The 16,418-nt window shown below is 42.4% G+C and overlaps 1 protein-coding gene across 3 annotated transcripts in view; it reads right to left on the reverse strand.

Moving 5' to 3' along the window:
• LOC139630205 (transcriptional enhancer factor TEF-3-like) overlaps nt 1–16,418 on the reverse strand; it is a 36,355-nt gene that overhangs the window by 10,719 nt on the left and 9,218 nt on the right. Inside the window, exons 2-5 of one of the 3 annotated variants that reach the window (XM_071493412.1) lie at nt 14,974–15,333; nt 3,436–3,500; nt 1,997–2,059; nt 371–505 (exon numbers count right to left, since the gene is read on the reverse strand). In XM_071493412.1, the coding sequence (XP_071349513.1) occupies nt 371–505; nt 1,997–2,059; nt 3,436–3,500; nt 14,974–14,980 (270 nt within the window). In that variant the 5' untranslated portion in view covers nt 14,981–15,333. Of the gene's footprint in view, nt 1–370; nt 506–1,987; nt 2,060–3,435; nt 3,501–14,973; nt 15,334–16,418 lie in introns of those variants that run through there. The other 2 variants (XM_071493403.1, XM_071493420.1) reach the window with 2 other exon arrangements.

Here is a 16,418-nt window from a genome sequence, read left to right on the forward strand (position 1 = left end):
ATAAAGCTTTTATGTGTCATATGAAAAGGAAAAATCAGTCTTTCTCAAAGTTTAATTTAATTTAATACGCATGGATTACATGAAACACTTTAAACTCCTCTTTAAAAAAGGACTTTAACTGAATTACAGAAGTTGTAAAGATCATCTGCAGCAAAACTGCAGATTCACAAACTTAAATAGTTACAGGATAAATTGACCTACATCCAAGGAAATGATGAAAATGTATCACAGTACAGGGTGATGGAATAATAATGCTATGTGTCATTCAAACCACAATTTTTTTTTTTTTTTTTTGTTTAAATAAATGTGGCTCCTGCTCAGCCTTAATATAAATAAAATATGGTGGAGCTGACACTGGTTAGGGACTCACCCCACCGGTAGTGGGATAAGCTGGCCTAGACAGGCCCTGGAGAGCCATCTTGTTCTGGAAAGCCGTGGGTGAGATGATCTGGGCTGAGGACATGGTGGCCATACTCTGCAGGGCCTTGTCTTTGGCAGCCTGGTCCTAGAGAGAGGGACAGAGAGCAAGAGTGAGACAAACAGACAGTTACGCAAAGGGAGAGCGGTCGTCAGACTCCATTTAAGTCAGCTCCCCACTCCACCAGCAACACAAGCAGAGCCCTAAATGGGGAAATGAAGAGCTGAGGCCAGCTTGCATCATCAGTGAATCCCTGCCAGGCAGAGAGCTGGAGAGAAGGTGATATTACAGTCAAGGGCCTTTGGGTCAAGAGTTAAGTTTATTGCTTTGGCGGAGGCAAGCCAGTGATGACAACTAGCTTCTGTCGGAGGTCATATTGGAAGACATGTAGGTAACCGGGTGATATGTTCGTATGCTAATCATAATGGTACCAAAATTGCAAAATGCAAATACCATTGAAAAGAGTTTAAAGTAGGTGATAGCTAGAAAATGGTTTCTCCTGTGCTCTACTGTAAAGTGATACACCTCTTGTTTTTGAATCCACTCCTTCAGCAGTTTCCAAACCACAGAGGACTACAAGCACTTGCCGCCCAGCCCTAATGGGCAAGGCCACACGGTGCATTCTTCTTCCCAGAACTGGCTAACACAAGGGCATAGCTGAAATATGGGGGGGTACATGTGGTAGGGATCTCAGTTACACCAAAGACGTATTTAAAAAGCCCTGTGACAGGGGCCAACCCTGTGACCGATGCCGGGCTCTGCCAGCTGAACCCTCATGGCTACCGTCCAAGGTGAGGGAGAGTCCTGTTGCCTGCTGTGGGTGCGGGTATGCGGATGAGAAATGTAAACTGAGAAAGTACTGGGGGGACAGGGATGTGTAAGCTCTCAGCATACCACACAGGAAAACTTTTATTGAGGTACTTAACAAAAGTAATACCTGGAAGGAATAATACAGGGATTAATTTGTTTCCTGACAATTGCATTCAGTTCATCTTGCTCATAATTGTGCACAGTAAGCCTCGGGCTTCCAGAAATATGTTCACATTTCATCGAAATGTGTCAGCATGCCATTTAAAACTAGCATCAATTAGAGAGTGCAATTAAAATAGCCAGTGGTTTGTGCCTTTGTGTTAATGGAATGTGAATACATGGCAGTGCAGGGGCCATGCATGTTGAAATACCTTTAACAAAACATGAAACTTCATTATGAGGGGAAATAACACAGGGTAATAATGTTTTCAACTTCTTTCCATCTGCTGCTGCTCAGCTTGATTAAAATCGGGATAATAACCTCAGCGAATGCAGGCACCCTGGTTTGATTATTATCTGAAACCCCTGCATGACTCAATCTCAAATAGCAATACAACATAGAAATGACAATTATTTAACAAGGACCTTCTTCTCAGGTAACATGCACACAGAAAAGCTATGTTACAATATCTTGTAATTATGAATTTGATTAAGTTCACATATTGTTAACTCTTCTTTATTCTCCTTCAAAATCATTTACAGTATTTAATCTTCCAAAACATTTACTGAATGTAAAAAAGCAGATAGAAGTTGACTCACGTAGCGTACCTTCAGCTTCACCTGGATCTCTCTGGCCTTCCGTCGGGCGAGAACCTGGATGTGGCTGGATACCTGAAAGATGTGACACACGTACTTACGTTGGCAAATAAGTACAATGCTTAACAGCAGAGTTAAGCTTTGCATTGATTTGCCATGTTTCCAGCTACAGTGGGTGGCATGGCAGCGTTTTGGTTAGCACTGTTGCCTCACAGCAAAAAGGACCCCGAGCTCTAACCGAACTACTCCAGCTGTGGGGGTCATGGTGGAGTTTCTGTTTCCTTCCACAGTCCGAAGACATGCTGGTGAATCTGAGACTCTAAACTGACCAGAAGTGTGAGTGTGAATATGTTTATATGGCAACCTGTCCATGACACATCTGGCGTCACCCAAGGCTCATTGGGATACGTTCCAGCCGCCAGTGACCGTGCCACCACCACCACCAGGTTTAGAGGCAGATATCTCAAAACTGATGCACAGAAAAACAAAACTATACACATGGCTTAATACCAATGAAGCCAAGTAGAAAAACATGCCTTTTTGTAATATGGATAACCTGCCATAATATAGATATTTTCCATGTATCCCCTAATCTGCAGACTGAAATCTTTAATCATGAAATAACTGTAATTAAATTAAAATATTAAAATGTGAGCCACACTACTGATGTAACAGTTCCAGAAACAACACTAACTTGAACTTATTTTACTCCTTAAATAAAACATTTCTGAACTTTACCCCCTTCTCATATTTTTCATTTAAATTGTGGATTGAATTTGTTGATTTGCAAAAAAGATCTTTGGCATCTTTCCTACATGACACTGAATCTTATTTTTTGTCTTTCCCTGTACTGAACTTTCTGAAGCTGCTGTGCTGCAACACAGCAGTCGGCCAGTTTACTGCTGTTGAACCAGCAGGTGTCCCTCTATCTCTCCAACCTGCCCCACCATCCATCTCTGAGCTGTGACTGCCCCCCAACTCCCACCTCCCCCTTGTCCTCTCATCTCCACTCATCTCTTTTCATTCTCTCACTGACCCTGCCAGATGACTTAGCAGGGACCCTTTCTCCCCACATCCATCACTGCCCATATAGCACTCCATCTATATCAGATACCATAGTGAGGATAGAGTTCCAAATCCCTTGCGCGTCCCACCTCAGTCTCCTGTACAGATCACCATATTCCCCAGCTTCTTTCCCCGTCTAACAAGCACCAGATCCATGAGGTGGTGAAGAAATAACACCGACACTTGATCCTATAGCATCTGTGCATTGGGCCCTAGCCCTAAATCTATCGTCATGTCCAGTCCTTAAAGCAGAGGGAGTGAAAAGTGTGTGTGTTGGCGGGGGTTGGTGGTACCCAGGGCGCTGGGGCATCACTCAGCAGGACAGGACTTTCTGGAGGGGTTCAAAAATAGAGGCTGATTCAAATGGCATTTGCTAGAGAACTCACCTGCTTCCTGGTCCGCGTCTTCCCTGTGCGAAGTTTGATATAGCGTGCAATCAACTCATTTCGTCCTGTAAGAGTCCAGAAAATGTCATTTTAGTCTGACAACAACTAGCACAAGTTTCACGTACTGGAAATCTTCCAGAGCTTTAAGCCACCCTGTAACCAGCTTCAAGCTCAACATCATTTTGAATTAATTTGACATTAAATTTTACACTTAATTTCCTTAAAGGGGCACAACATGCAATACTGGAGCTTCCACAAAATAAGTGAAGGGAGAGGTTGAGCAGGTTTTTTTTAATTTTTTTTATATACTTTCATATTGAATTTCTTGCTTTGATAATATGATGTCTTTGTTAATATAACATCTGTATGCTGCTTACCTTTATCTGCTATATCGCACTACCTGCCCTACATCATATAAACATAAAAATTAGAAGCAATTGAAAAGAAAAAAATTGAAGCAACCCACAAGACAACACATACCCACATTTAACCAAAAACTGTTTCTTTTTTTGTTGAGGTAAAATTAACACTGATTGAAAATGCAGTGTACAGGAGAAATCTTCATGTATGTCATGATGATGTATGTCATGACTTGAACTGAAAGTGGAAGGTTGAGAGGAGCATGATCTCAGTGTGGAGGAATTAAAACGTTTACCAAAGCTAACTATTAACTCATCATCAGTGAGCCTGCTCTGCACGTCCGGCCAAACCAGACAGCATGAGACAGAGGAATGAGGAAATGTATATGCACTGTATATTTCTGTGCACGTCTTTGTACAAATAGCTGTGGGCTGAAGTCAGTGTATAATTAGCTAAATTAACTGCTTAAAATATGTCTGTGTGTGCACATATTTGGAAGAGTTTGCACGCATGCACGTATAGATGCATGTACAAACACACAGGCTCAATGCAAGAGTCAAGGTTGTCAGTGATATACTTACACTTGCAGTTTTCAGCGTTGACACACTTAAGTATATACATCTGTCTGTGTGAGAACTTGCATCAGTCTGGGGCTGACCCCCCTGAGTGTACACTGAGCCTGTATCTCTACAGTGAGTGTGTGTCTGTACGCTGCCACTGCTGAACCGCTGACAGACAGGTCACATTGGCAGAGCAGGTGGAGGCCGCAGCCATGCGATCCTCCGACCAGACTCAGGACAGACACGGCGCAGGCCAGTGACCAAAGGAGGCCCAGTCTGGTGAGGCTGCCAGGCAGCTGGTGTGTGTGTCAATGTTTATGGAATATGCCTTTACGCCCACAGTAAATCTTGGGCTCGTTCCCCCCCAACGACAGTGTCCGGTTACAGTGGAGGGCAACGGTCATGTGGCTTCTTTCACCTTCTCCACCAAAACTAAACCTCTCGTTTAAAGGCTGAAATGGAGAACACACAAATAGGCATTTATTCACAACTACTGTCCATGCAAAAGGTGTCGTGAGTACAACTCAGGAATAGGTTGGAAGTTTTTGTTGTGGATGTTATTTTAAGAAGAAACGATATGGCTCTATAAAAGCCAGATCTTATACATATTAGAACAAGGAATACACACTTGTGCAAACATAGTGCTAAAATGATAAGTCAATTAATCAATTACTTCACTGACAGATAGTTAATCACCAATTCTTATAATATATTTGACTCAATATTATATATGTATATATTAAATATATAGAATATATTTTCCTTATTTGAGTGTTAAACTGATGGTTGAACAAAACAAGCTATTTAAAGAAGTCATATTGCCTTTTGGGAAATTATTATGGGCATGAAATGGGCACTATTTCACAGTAATCTCTGCAATAATCAGTTAATTTAAAATGAAATGAATCATTAACAGCAGCCATATATTTGAGATCAGCACATTTACGAAGAGGTACTAAGAAAAGGGAGGACGCAGACAAACACAAGATCAGTTACAGAGTGAATCACACAACTCTTGCACTCAAAGGAGATCTCTCACGCTCCCACACAGGCCCCCACACAAACGCAAACAAACACAAATACACACACGCACACACACACGCGCGCACACACGCAGTCATACAAGACTTTGCTAGACTTTGCACCACCTCTTAAACACGGTCATTTTTCCCTTGGCACCACATCTCCATGTGAATTAACACACAGATCAGTCACGACACACAACCGGTACAAACCCGTCAGATTTTCCCTCACATAGTGACGCTTGGGTCAGACCTCACAGCTCTCCACAAACCAGCCAATCAAGTGACCCCCACATGATAAAATGAGGAAACCCGACACCCTGCTGAACCTTTGTCAGAAATTTTCGTCAGCCAATAAAAGTGATCAGATTTTGCGCGGAATGCAAAACACAGTTTCTTCCCTGTGCTCATGAGAATCGATCGTCTGGGCCCTGCAATCTGCTGAGAGCACTGATGGTGACTGGTATCATTTTTGAGCTGACTTTCTTAATCATGAGAAAACTTATTGCACATACGTTTTCCTGTCATATTTTATTTTTCCTGTAAGTCGTTCTTTGAATCGAGTTTTTTTTTTATATTAAATCATGATCATTTCAAGCATAACTGGATTTTATTATGCTTTGAGTCTGGGGTTGCATCATTTCCACATTTCCATCGATTCCACTGTAATTACCAAACGAACTGCCTGATCTGGAAACACAGCAGTACCATTACATGAAGTCAGACAGAGCAAGAAACACCAGCACTCAGACGATCAGTCAGGATGTAAACAAGCCAACAGTTTAGTCAGATTGTCTAAATAGTTTATTCTGAGGGAAAACTGAAAGTGAATGCGACCATTATGTTGTTGATAAACTCTTAATGCTTCACAATAGTATTCACAACCACAGAAGGTGTGGTAGGTAAAAGTTAAACCAAAGGGTGTGTCTTTGATTATTATGATATAATAATTTTGGAATTTTTCTTAGTTTTCTCTTCCAAATGTGCTAGGAAATGGTTTTGGAAAGGTGGGAACCACATCTGCTGGAAATCCCTCCAGCTAAAGAGGCAGCCTGCGGCATTATGGTGTCATTGTATGAAATCAGCTGGACAGGTCTACAAGTGAAAAAAAACAGTCTACGGCTCAAAAAGTCATGCAAGTGTTAAAAATGTTTACGTTATACAACAGAGTGATATTATCTGTGAATCAGTGAATGAATCAGTGTCGGCTTGGGAAGCAAAAGAGGAAAAAAGCGGTCGATATTAGTTGCTGTAAAGCTCCAGATCCCTGAAACACACACATATACACACACACACATATTACCCAGCTGTGGAACTGCCTTTGTGTGAAGCTTTTGTGGGCTAAACCCCTCTCTCAAATGCTGTCTACTCCGGTTTATACACACAGTCGCACACAGAGAGATAGACATAAACTGACACACACACACTTCAGCCCCAGTTAAGACATTCATTCCGTCTCAATCTTATTTTCCTTTCAGGGCTGAGACTCCTCAACCGTTTACTGTTTATCAGGAGGTGCACTCGTGGGCCGATTGTTCGAGCCCCTAAATACATATTTCTTTAATTCCTCTGGGGATTAAGAAAGAGTTCCACATTTCCTTGCAATCAAAGACTTGAAAAGACGAACAGAGAGCTTTGTCAAAGTCCTCACAGCACTTGACCTCAAATGAACATTAAGTTGCCTGTATTGAGTTCCTCACATTACAGCAGCGAGCTCTCCCAGTTCCCAGCAAATTATCTTGTGGAAACTTCACTCACTGTACAGTAAAATGTACATGGTGTATCCAATCCAATAGGGATTTTCAAAGTAGCAGACACAGATGTGTGAGCATGTCTGCACAGATGAATAAAAACTTCTCATGAATTCAGAAAGTTTTGAAACTATGTTTTGGATTTGAAAGACTCTCCTGTTGTCAAACTTGATCTACCTGTAGAGTACCAAGTTAACCACAAGAACAAGTATGAAACAGACCGAAATTAGAGCCGTAAAGTTCTTCTGTGGAAATACTACATACATTCTGAGGCTGTGGAGCGTTCAGTTGGGGGAAATCAGGTCGGCTGTGACCTCCTTTAAGTCTCTTCTTAAAATATAGTTTTATTGGAAAGCTCTGGTTTAACTTTCCCTTGAAGTGTTTTGCTTCTCTTAAAATTATTCTGTATTTGTTGTACACCTGCTTGTTTTAATTGTTTTATATGTTTTTTTCTTCTCTTTGAAACCTATTGATTTTATATCTTGTCTATTTTATTGCTGCCTTTGTCAAGCATTTTCTAACTTTGATTTTGAAAAGTGCTCTACAAATAAATATTATTATTATATACATACATCTTCTTACATGTAATGATTTAAAAAGGTATTCTGCCACCAACAGTGCAAACGACACACACTTTTATCGACCATATCCACATTCAAAATTAGCCAGATATGTATTGCAAGCATTAAACAGCTTCCTTAATGGGCTGTCGAAGTAGGTTTGCTTCAGACTTGTATCAGATGCCCTACCACTCCTAGAGTGAGTGCTTGGGGAAGGGCCCATCAAAAATACCCTCCAACACACCCATGAGATCAGAGAGGCAACTCAGTCACACAGCAATGAGATCATGATATCCAACAGGAGCAGCACAGACAGAGAACCTGTGCCAGCCAAGGCTGCAGGAAAGTCAGTAGGAACATTATACCATCACCCACTGGTCCACAGTTTGATGTTGTTTATCACACTGCCTGCAGTCACGGACTTGTCTGGGGGAAATCTGATTCTGGAAAAGTTTCTTAAGGGCATGAAAAGTGACCGACTGCAGCAGAAGTAAAGTGGAGTGTTCCAGGGCTCAGGGGATACTGCTGGGCTGTGCGACTTAGGAAGTGTTAGCGTTAGAGAGTTTATAAGGAGAATTTCTCTGGCTCTTACATGTTGGTTCAGTTTCAACACTACCAGGGTTAGAATTGGCCTTGAGGAGACTCTTCCTTTTTAAAAGTTGTTGTGAGAGATATGGTGTCTCACAGTACACCTTATCTGACAACTTAAAGCCACCCTATGCAATTTTTGATGAACAGCAGCCTTTCTAGCCACAAGTGCTAATTACAGAATAATGGCACATTGACCTGTCTACATTTCCCAAGGTTCTCCTGAATCGTTTTAATAATGTCATCACAATATGATGATGGGCAAGCACAATTTAGAGCCGTGCATGTATTATGAGAGCTGGATACAGTGGGGCTGAGTCAGGTGTGCTAATACATGCTACCCTGTACTGCAACAGAAAAATCCCTTCTGGTCCAAAAAACATTTTCTTATATTTAATTTAAGTTCTTAAATCTAAATCTAAATCTACTTCACTCCCTTAGACTCGACAGATCATTTTTATGGCTGTGGCGCTAAAACAGTTGGCAGACTAAAGTGAATGTGTGAGTATGGCTTACTGATGGCAGAACCACTACATTTTATATTGACTTTGACATATCAACTGTATTTAATGTAGATCACTCAGATCATGGCCGATAACAAATGGATTCATGAAGTCATATTGGTGCTGATCCAACATCCTTTCAGGGTGGGTTTGAAATGGAGCATTGGAACTGCACCAGCCAAGTTAACAACTGAAAATCCATACAAGTATAAGAGAAAACGTCCAAACATCTCTGAACTATATCAAAAACACCAAGACTCGACTGTACGTCACACTCACTCCTGCAGCAGAGGTGATGCTAAAAGGCATAACAAAAACCATTTTGGCAGTTAGTAGAGGTCATGGAGAGGTGGACGAGGCTAGTGAAGGCGGCCTGCAGTGTTCCTTCCAAAGTCAACCTCTGGGCCTGGTTGGTCGTAAATCTTTCCTTTGCCAATGTGGCTGCGGTCATCACTGGCCCGATCTGATCTCTCTCGCCCTCTCTCTCTCTTCTTCTCAGTCTCTCTCTTTCTCAACCCAGTGCATTCCTGACATTCCTATATACTGACTGGTCCACACCGGGTCTTGCATCTGCTGCTCCAACATCACCCCATGGGTCCATGTCCTGTTTGTGCATGTACAACAACAGCTCCGTGTACAATGACTCTAATCTATTTAAAAATGAACCCTAATCCTTCAATTATTTTTTATATTATTTAATTCAATTCAATTGAATGATGGAGCCATCTCTGCAGAACAACATTTTTCCTTGTATGTGCTCAGAATGTTTATGCCTGTGGCAGAAAGGTTTTTGTTCATGTTCTAATATTAAAATTAAGTTATTTAATTATCATTTGATATCTGTCAGCGTGTGCATGTACGGTTGTGTATGTATGTCTAACTGTGCACCAACTGCCACCCTCTCTGAGGACACATCTGCCAGCCATACATTCTCCCTCCGCAGCACATATGCCCCACTTTGTCTGCTCAGGAAAACAAAGGTCACATTGAGGTTGCAGGAATGTCTTGGCTGGGTGTTATTTCCCCTCTGATAGAGCCTGGATGCAGCCTACTGAGCTCTGAAAAGACCTCTATCAAGCCAGAGATGCAACAGCCCTGCTGGTGCAGGCTCACTAAGCATGTCTAGTTTAACTCAAAGTTTTGATAATTATAATAATATATAATTAATAAAATTAATTGATGACTGCAAATCTTTTTGGTTCATCTCTTTATGACTGAATTGTTTGCACTTTTGACAGCACTTTTGACTGCTGTTTTTTTCCAAAATAGAGATTCACAAAAATAAATATAGATTCACAAAATATAAAACCAGAGACTGTGTAAATATGAGAATGTGGAACATGCAATAAGTGTGTAGTGTGAGGTCAGAGAGGTAGGTGAGCCTCAAACTGTGTACAATTACATACTGAACACAAACTAAATTTTAAGCAACATTGTCATATGACAAGAACCATGAAAACACTTCTTCAGTTTGTGCTGGTGCGACGTATTCTTTTCAAATTAGAGGAACGTGATCATCAAGTTACTATTCACAAAATGTATTTTTAATTCCTCTGAAAATTAACCACTGCTCTTCGTCGTAAACACAACTTGTGTAAAAGTCTCAGAACTCAGTATTTTACCAAATGACACAGTTCCTTCAAGGATCTGTAAAAATTAAGTGTCATTTCCCGTCCTTTATTAACTCACTTTCTGTGCGTTGGTCTCTGACTATCTCTAACAGGTATCATTCAAGCTTGCTACAGCCACAGCTTCCTCTCTGGCTGACTCTCACATGCAGAGTGATAGGCGGCGTCCTCCACTCATCGGCATGGTAACCAGTTGCACTGCTGTCGGGAGCCAAATCTAAAGTTTGCCCTTGATTTCTGACAAAGTATAGTATTTCTAGCAGAGGAGTAAATTTAACAGATGTCATGTTATAGTAACACAACCTGCCACGAGTATATGTGCAATTACAGAGATTTATGCTGAGGTAGTTTGGGCGAGGCTCGATGTATGCTAATGGCAGAGACAGAGCAACAGATGTCTGCTCTGTAAGGAGCCTTCTACTGTCCACCTTGCCGGTCTGAGATGTCTAGATGAAGTGACAGTGACAGCTCAGTTACGCGGCTGTCACTGCTCACCGTGTCCTATTGGTTACACTGTGAGATACAGAGAGGAGAAGTGCATAAAGAGAGTGACAGAGATGGATGGAGATGTGTGTAGATTCCAGGAGTTCATTATCAGCGGGGGATTTCCTCGAAAACCCTCCAGAGAGCAACGTGAACAGTTTGTAGTAATTGCAGCCACGGACATTGACAGCCTTAGGTCCTGCTCAAATGTGTTTCCGCTTTCATGCTTTCATTCATTTAATATTAGCATCTACAGGCTTTGAACATAAAAAGTACTTGTGTAATAAAAGTGCTACGTACGTACGTCTTCACAGAGAGAGCTGAGACATGGTTACAAGGAAGGAAACCACTTGGAAACAAGGGCTCTTCAAAAGGTCAACAGGTCAAGGTCACTGGTGAATCTCTCACTTTACTGCCAAAGTTTGGACCTGGGTGAGGACTCGCTGTTGCTTTCCACTGGCCTTTATAATAACATTCTTAATGAGGACCGCTGGAGACAAAAACATATTTGCATAGCCCGACAGAAACCGACAAATATGTTGACATGTTGCACAAGCGAAGCTCAGTGGAAGCGTGATTCATTGTGTGGGTATTCTTTGTTCTGAACTGACTAAAAAAACATGCCACTACTGAGTGAAAAGCTCTGCTGACTTTATCCACTTCTCTAACACAAGCAACCTCTTCTTCTTCCACAGGAACTAAGAGACATTCAGATGTGAGAAAAGTGCCCCTCCAACAGATGTGAGGAAATCAAGTGTGAAGAAACCAAACAGCTGCATTAAACACGATGCGGCGCAAGATTTAATGCTGCTAAATAAAAAATGATTCAAAAGACATTGTGAAATAAAACAATTACAATTGCAAAAGTGGCACATAAATTAATACGGCAGTTATATGGCAGCAAATAACCGAGGAAGATAATCATATTTCCATTGCCACATTCTTCTAGCGAGAGCTGTCAACACATCGGTTTCCACTGCACTACAAGTTTGGGACTGTTTTTCCATTATTGCAGCATGAGGCCTTGGGTCAGACTACAGGGCATGTCTCTTGCTGAGAGCCACACAAGGCAGGAAATGTTTTCTTTGGCAGATGCATGTCAAATTACCCCCGGAGCACATAACCACCACAATATCCGTGACACCGTCCCTAATAAGCGAGCTAATAGGACTATTGAGTAATGGGCGCGAGGGCCAGTGCTATGCACAGCATTATGGGAAAAAAATGTGGTGAATGGACGTGGAATATGGGGTAAAAACATTCCATTCAATTTGGGAATTTACAATGGATAAAGCAATCCGAACACATTCCTTTTGTTTCGCTGCCTAGAGACTCAATATCATATTGTTTGGTAAAAAATGGCATTCATTCCTCAAAGGGGAATTCAACCTGAAATTCAGAGTATGTCGCTCTCAGCCAACAGATTTTTTTTTTCAAGGAGTTTGTTTTGTCTGCGTGTCCATATTCATCCAGGGCAAGGAGACTAAATAACGTCTCAATAACTATCAAATCCTCGCTTCACCATTTCACGTATGTCTTTAGAGATATTCTCAGCTGATATTTGATTTGGCTACGTGATTTAAGACCATCTATCAGCGCTTCAACAACATTAAGAACACTAAAGACCTTCAAAGTGGCTTTGCATTGATTGTGGTTGCTTGAATGACTTGAGTTGTTGGCCACTTGTGACCTCAGGGATGGTGATAAAAGGTGGGGGGTGGGGGTGTGTGTGTGTGTGGGGAGGGGGGGGGGGGGGGGGGGAGCTCTTCCCTGAGCTCGACCAGCTCAGGGAAGAGCTGGTCGAGCTGTTTAGGGGGCAATGGGGGCAAAGTGGGCCATGCACGGCCTCAGTCTTGACTCATTTCTCAAGTCATAAATCTGGATTTGCAGCATGGCCGTGAGGTTGAACTCAGGGAGCAGCTGGAGGTGAGCTGAAAGGCAGACGGACTGACTGACGGGAGGGAGAGGAGGTTGTTCATAAAGGACAAAGGCAGACAAAGAGATGTGAGGAGGTAAATCACAGAAATAGCAGGTAGCAGAGGAGGTAAACACAAAGACACAACCTCTATCTTTCTCAATCTGAAACATGCACACGTATAAACACAAAGCAGACAGGTGTGAGAGTAGTCTGCCGAGCCTAGAGGCCATGCAAGACCCTACTGCCCACCTTGGTGTTTATTTGTCCAACCCCCTCCTCCTTGCCAGGCGTTCAAAGGGTAAACGTCTATTCTGGTTTAGGGTTACAGTCGAGCTGCCTTGAACCCTCAGGCTCCCAAGCACACATGCCATTCCTGGCGGGCCAGCGCGCTCCCTGGCGCGCATCACCTGCCCCTGACCCCCGCAGGGAGGAAGGGGCACCTCAGTGCCTGCCTTGCCAAAAATCTCCCCACCACCACCTTTGTCCATCCAGCCGCCCATCCCCATGACACAGAATGAGCCGCCTGCCCCTCTCCCCTCCAACTATTATTACAGGCTTTATAAGGATTTAAGTGTTGATCAGAGGATGGCCATGACCTCAATAGGTGGCTGAGCTAGGCTAGGCAGACCCTACAGTTAAAGGAGCTGTCTGGCACAGTGACAAAACTAGGCGATGACAGAGGCTGTCTAATAGTGCCTCTACCTCCATCCACCCTGTTTTCCACCGACCAGATCCACTATCACACAGTCAGACAGGAGGACACACTACGGCCAAGCCATCTGTTACCAAACGTCTTTCAGCAAGATGTCGCAGAGGAACGTCGCTTCACCTTCCCAACACCTGTTTGGCAATGACATTATCCAAAGACTCACTGAGGAAATAGTTATTCTGCTACTCTGCCTCAAATTATTATCAAATGCATGGTAATAAACAATCTCAGGAGGGCACATCAAGAGATCAGCGAGTCTGTGGTCAAATAACGTGAACATTTGTGGTCAAGCTACAAAATCCCTGCAAAATTTCTAATAGATTATTTGAAGCAGCAACACACAAAGTAAGTGGCAGTGCCGCTTAATTACCAGCAGTGAACTCTGGGTAGGAAGTGAGAATTGCTCCACGTGTTTGTGGTGAGTGATTAACTTTTAGTAACTGGAATACTGTAAAGTGCTCTCCACCCTCACACCCAGATACAATGAGGCAGAGGTCTAACCTAAATGACTCAGCTAAATATCACAGCTTCTGATTTAAGATGAACAAACTCTGCCTGATAAGCACACTGTATATAAACGTATGAGCGAAGTGAGTGTGTGCGCCTGTTTCTGACACATCGCGCCATCATACTGTACGTTACGGGACCAAGTGGCGCTGACAGCTGTGCAGGAAACAGGAGTGATGTGAAACATGAACACAAGGAGTGGTGGTGAATGGGGGTGTGTGTGTGTGTGTGGTGCGTGTGTGTGTGTGTGTGTGGGAGAGAGTATGGGAAACAAATTGCCTCACCATATGAAATACAGTTTATAGTGGGGAGTGTGCAGAAGTGAGTATTTATCTGTTTGTTCCCACAACACTGCAGATGTGGTGCTGCAGTCCATCTAAAAGAAATATGTCACTGCAAATGAATCTTCACTCATTAACCTCTCCACAGAGGCTTTTTTTTACACAGCTTTAACAGATAGATAGATAGATAGATAGATAGATAGATAGATAGATAGATAGATAGATAGATAGATTTTTATTCATCCCCTTAGCAAAATTCAAAAGGCTACTTCTCGTTATGTCTTAAATTTATCTTCAAACAGCTTGTTTGGCATTATCAAACATTTTAGTAGCCACTGATATGGGTGTGACATGAGGTCAGTATGTAAGGGATATGGCCTATATATAGTCTAAGGTATGAAAATGCACGGGCAAGCAGGGAAGTTTGTATACATGATGTCATGCAACATATATATGTTTTTTTTTTTTGTTTACGCTGTTAAAGTATATAACACATTTTTAACTGAATCTGAATTTCACATACTATATAGAAAGATTATAGACTATCACTTCCTGAGTGATAACCCTGTGACAACCCTGGCCTGCATGTGAGCTGGTCCCCAGGCCTTGTGTTTGTCATCTCATTCGAGAAGAAGAAGGTAGACAGATGACGATAGGGGTGGGCGTACCGTACATCTTGCCCTCATCAGAGAGGATGATCTTCCTGCGGCCACAGGGAGGGTAGATGGCCAGGGCCTCCTGGAAGCTCTGCTCGATGTCGGGGCTCCACACTCCCTCTGCATCATTCTCCAGGGGTTTGTCGAGTCCGTCGCCCAGCTCCTCACTCCCGCCCCTGGGGGAGGGAGCCGGCACCCACTCCGCAGACGTGGTGGGAAGACAGAAAGGGGGCCACAGAGCAGGGGGTGGAGGGTCAGGGGTTGGGGGAGATGAGGGTGGAGGAAGACGGAGGAGGCTGCAGGGAGTGGAGCTGCCTGTGTGAAATCCACAGGTGTGATTTTGGTGATGGGTCTGGATGTGGCAGGACAGTCCTGAGAGAGGAAAAACAGGATGATAAATTGATGTGGTTCTCTGTGAGTGACTCAAATCCAGAATTAACCAGAAAAAGAATTTCATAGGTTCCTCTCTTTCAAATGTACATTTTGTGAAGAAAACAATCCAACTTTTGATTTCTCTTCTATTTACTGATGTAAAAGGAGTTCTATATAAGTTCTATATAAGTTCTATATAATTAATATTTTACATAGTAACAATATAACATCTGCTGATATCATGTTCTGATATACTGAGCATCAAGACCTTCACTTTATGCAGATTTGTCAAAATGACATGTCCTTTCTGTGTTTAAAAAAAAGGAAAACAAGAGGAAGGAAAAGCATTGCATAAACGTTCAAAAGTATTTAAAAGGGCTGCAACTAACAGTTATTTGTCATTATCAATTGATGTGTTTATATCCTTCGATATTTCAATTAATTGTTTAGGCTATAAAATGTCCTAGACCGAAAGTGTTGTCTACAGATTACAACAGCTAAAGATACTGAATTATAAACAATGTAAACCAAAGAAAAGCAGGAAATTCTCACATTAAAGAATAATAAAAAAAAGATAGATAGATAACTTAAATAATTGATTATTGCTGCTAATGAGTTTTCTCCAGCTGACTTCACCGCCTCGGCTGGTTAGCAACCTAGCTGCTACATCAAGACAGTCACACTAATCTCGCTGCCGACTACATGATCACATCAGCCCCACAGCTGCTAATCCTGACTTGGAAAAAGCACCTCAGATCATTAATTAGGTTAGTGCCAGCATGAAAACAAATAACAACGTGGCACCTAGCATTGAGACAACAGCAGGACGGGAAGGGGGGGGGTGCAGGAGGGGCCCAAAGTAAACAAATGAGGAGACACATTAAAGAGGGATCACCGTCCTCAGACACGCATGCCAAGGAGGATCATACCAGGATATTAAGGCCAGGGGGCTTTTAAGGCTGCTCATTTCTTCATCAGCTGTATAACTGACTATTATTAAACTTATAGCTCCTAGTTAATGTGTTTGTGCATTGTTTGGGGGTGGGGGAGTGTTACATTAACCAGCTGACTAATTAAAAGGATTA

The sequence above is a fragment of the Trachinotus anak genome, unplaced genomic scaffold (assembly GCF_046630095.1).
Source record: "Trachinotus anak isolate AG129_WGS33_773 ecotype Australia unplaced genomic scaffold, CSIRO_AGI_Tana_v1 ptg000002l, whole genome shotgun sequence".
Taxonomy (NCBI): domain Eukaryota; kingdom Metazoa; phylum Chordata; class Actinopteri; order Carangiformes; family Carangidae; genus Trachinotus; species Trachinotus anak.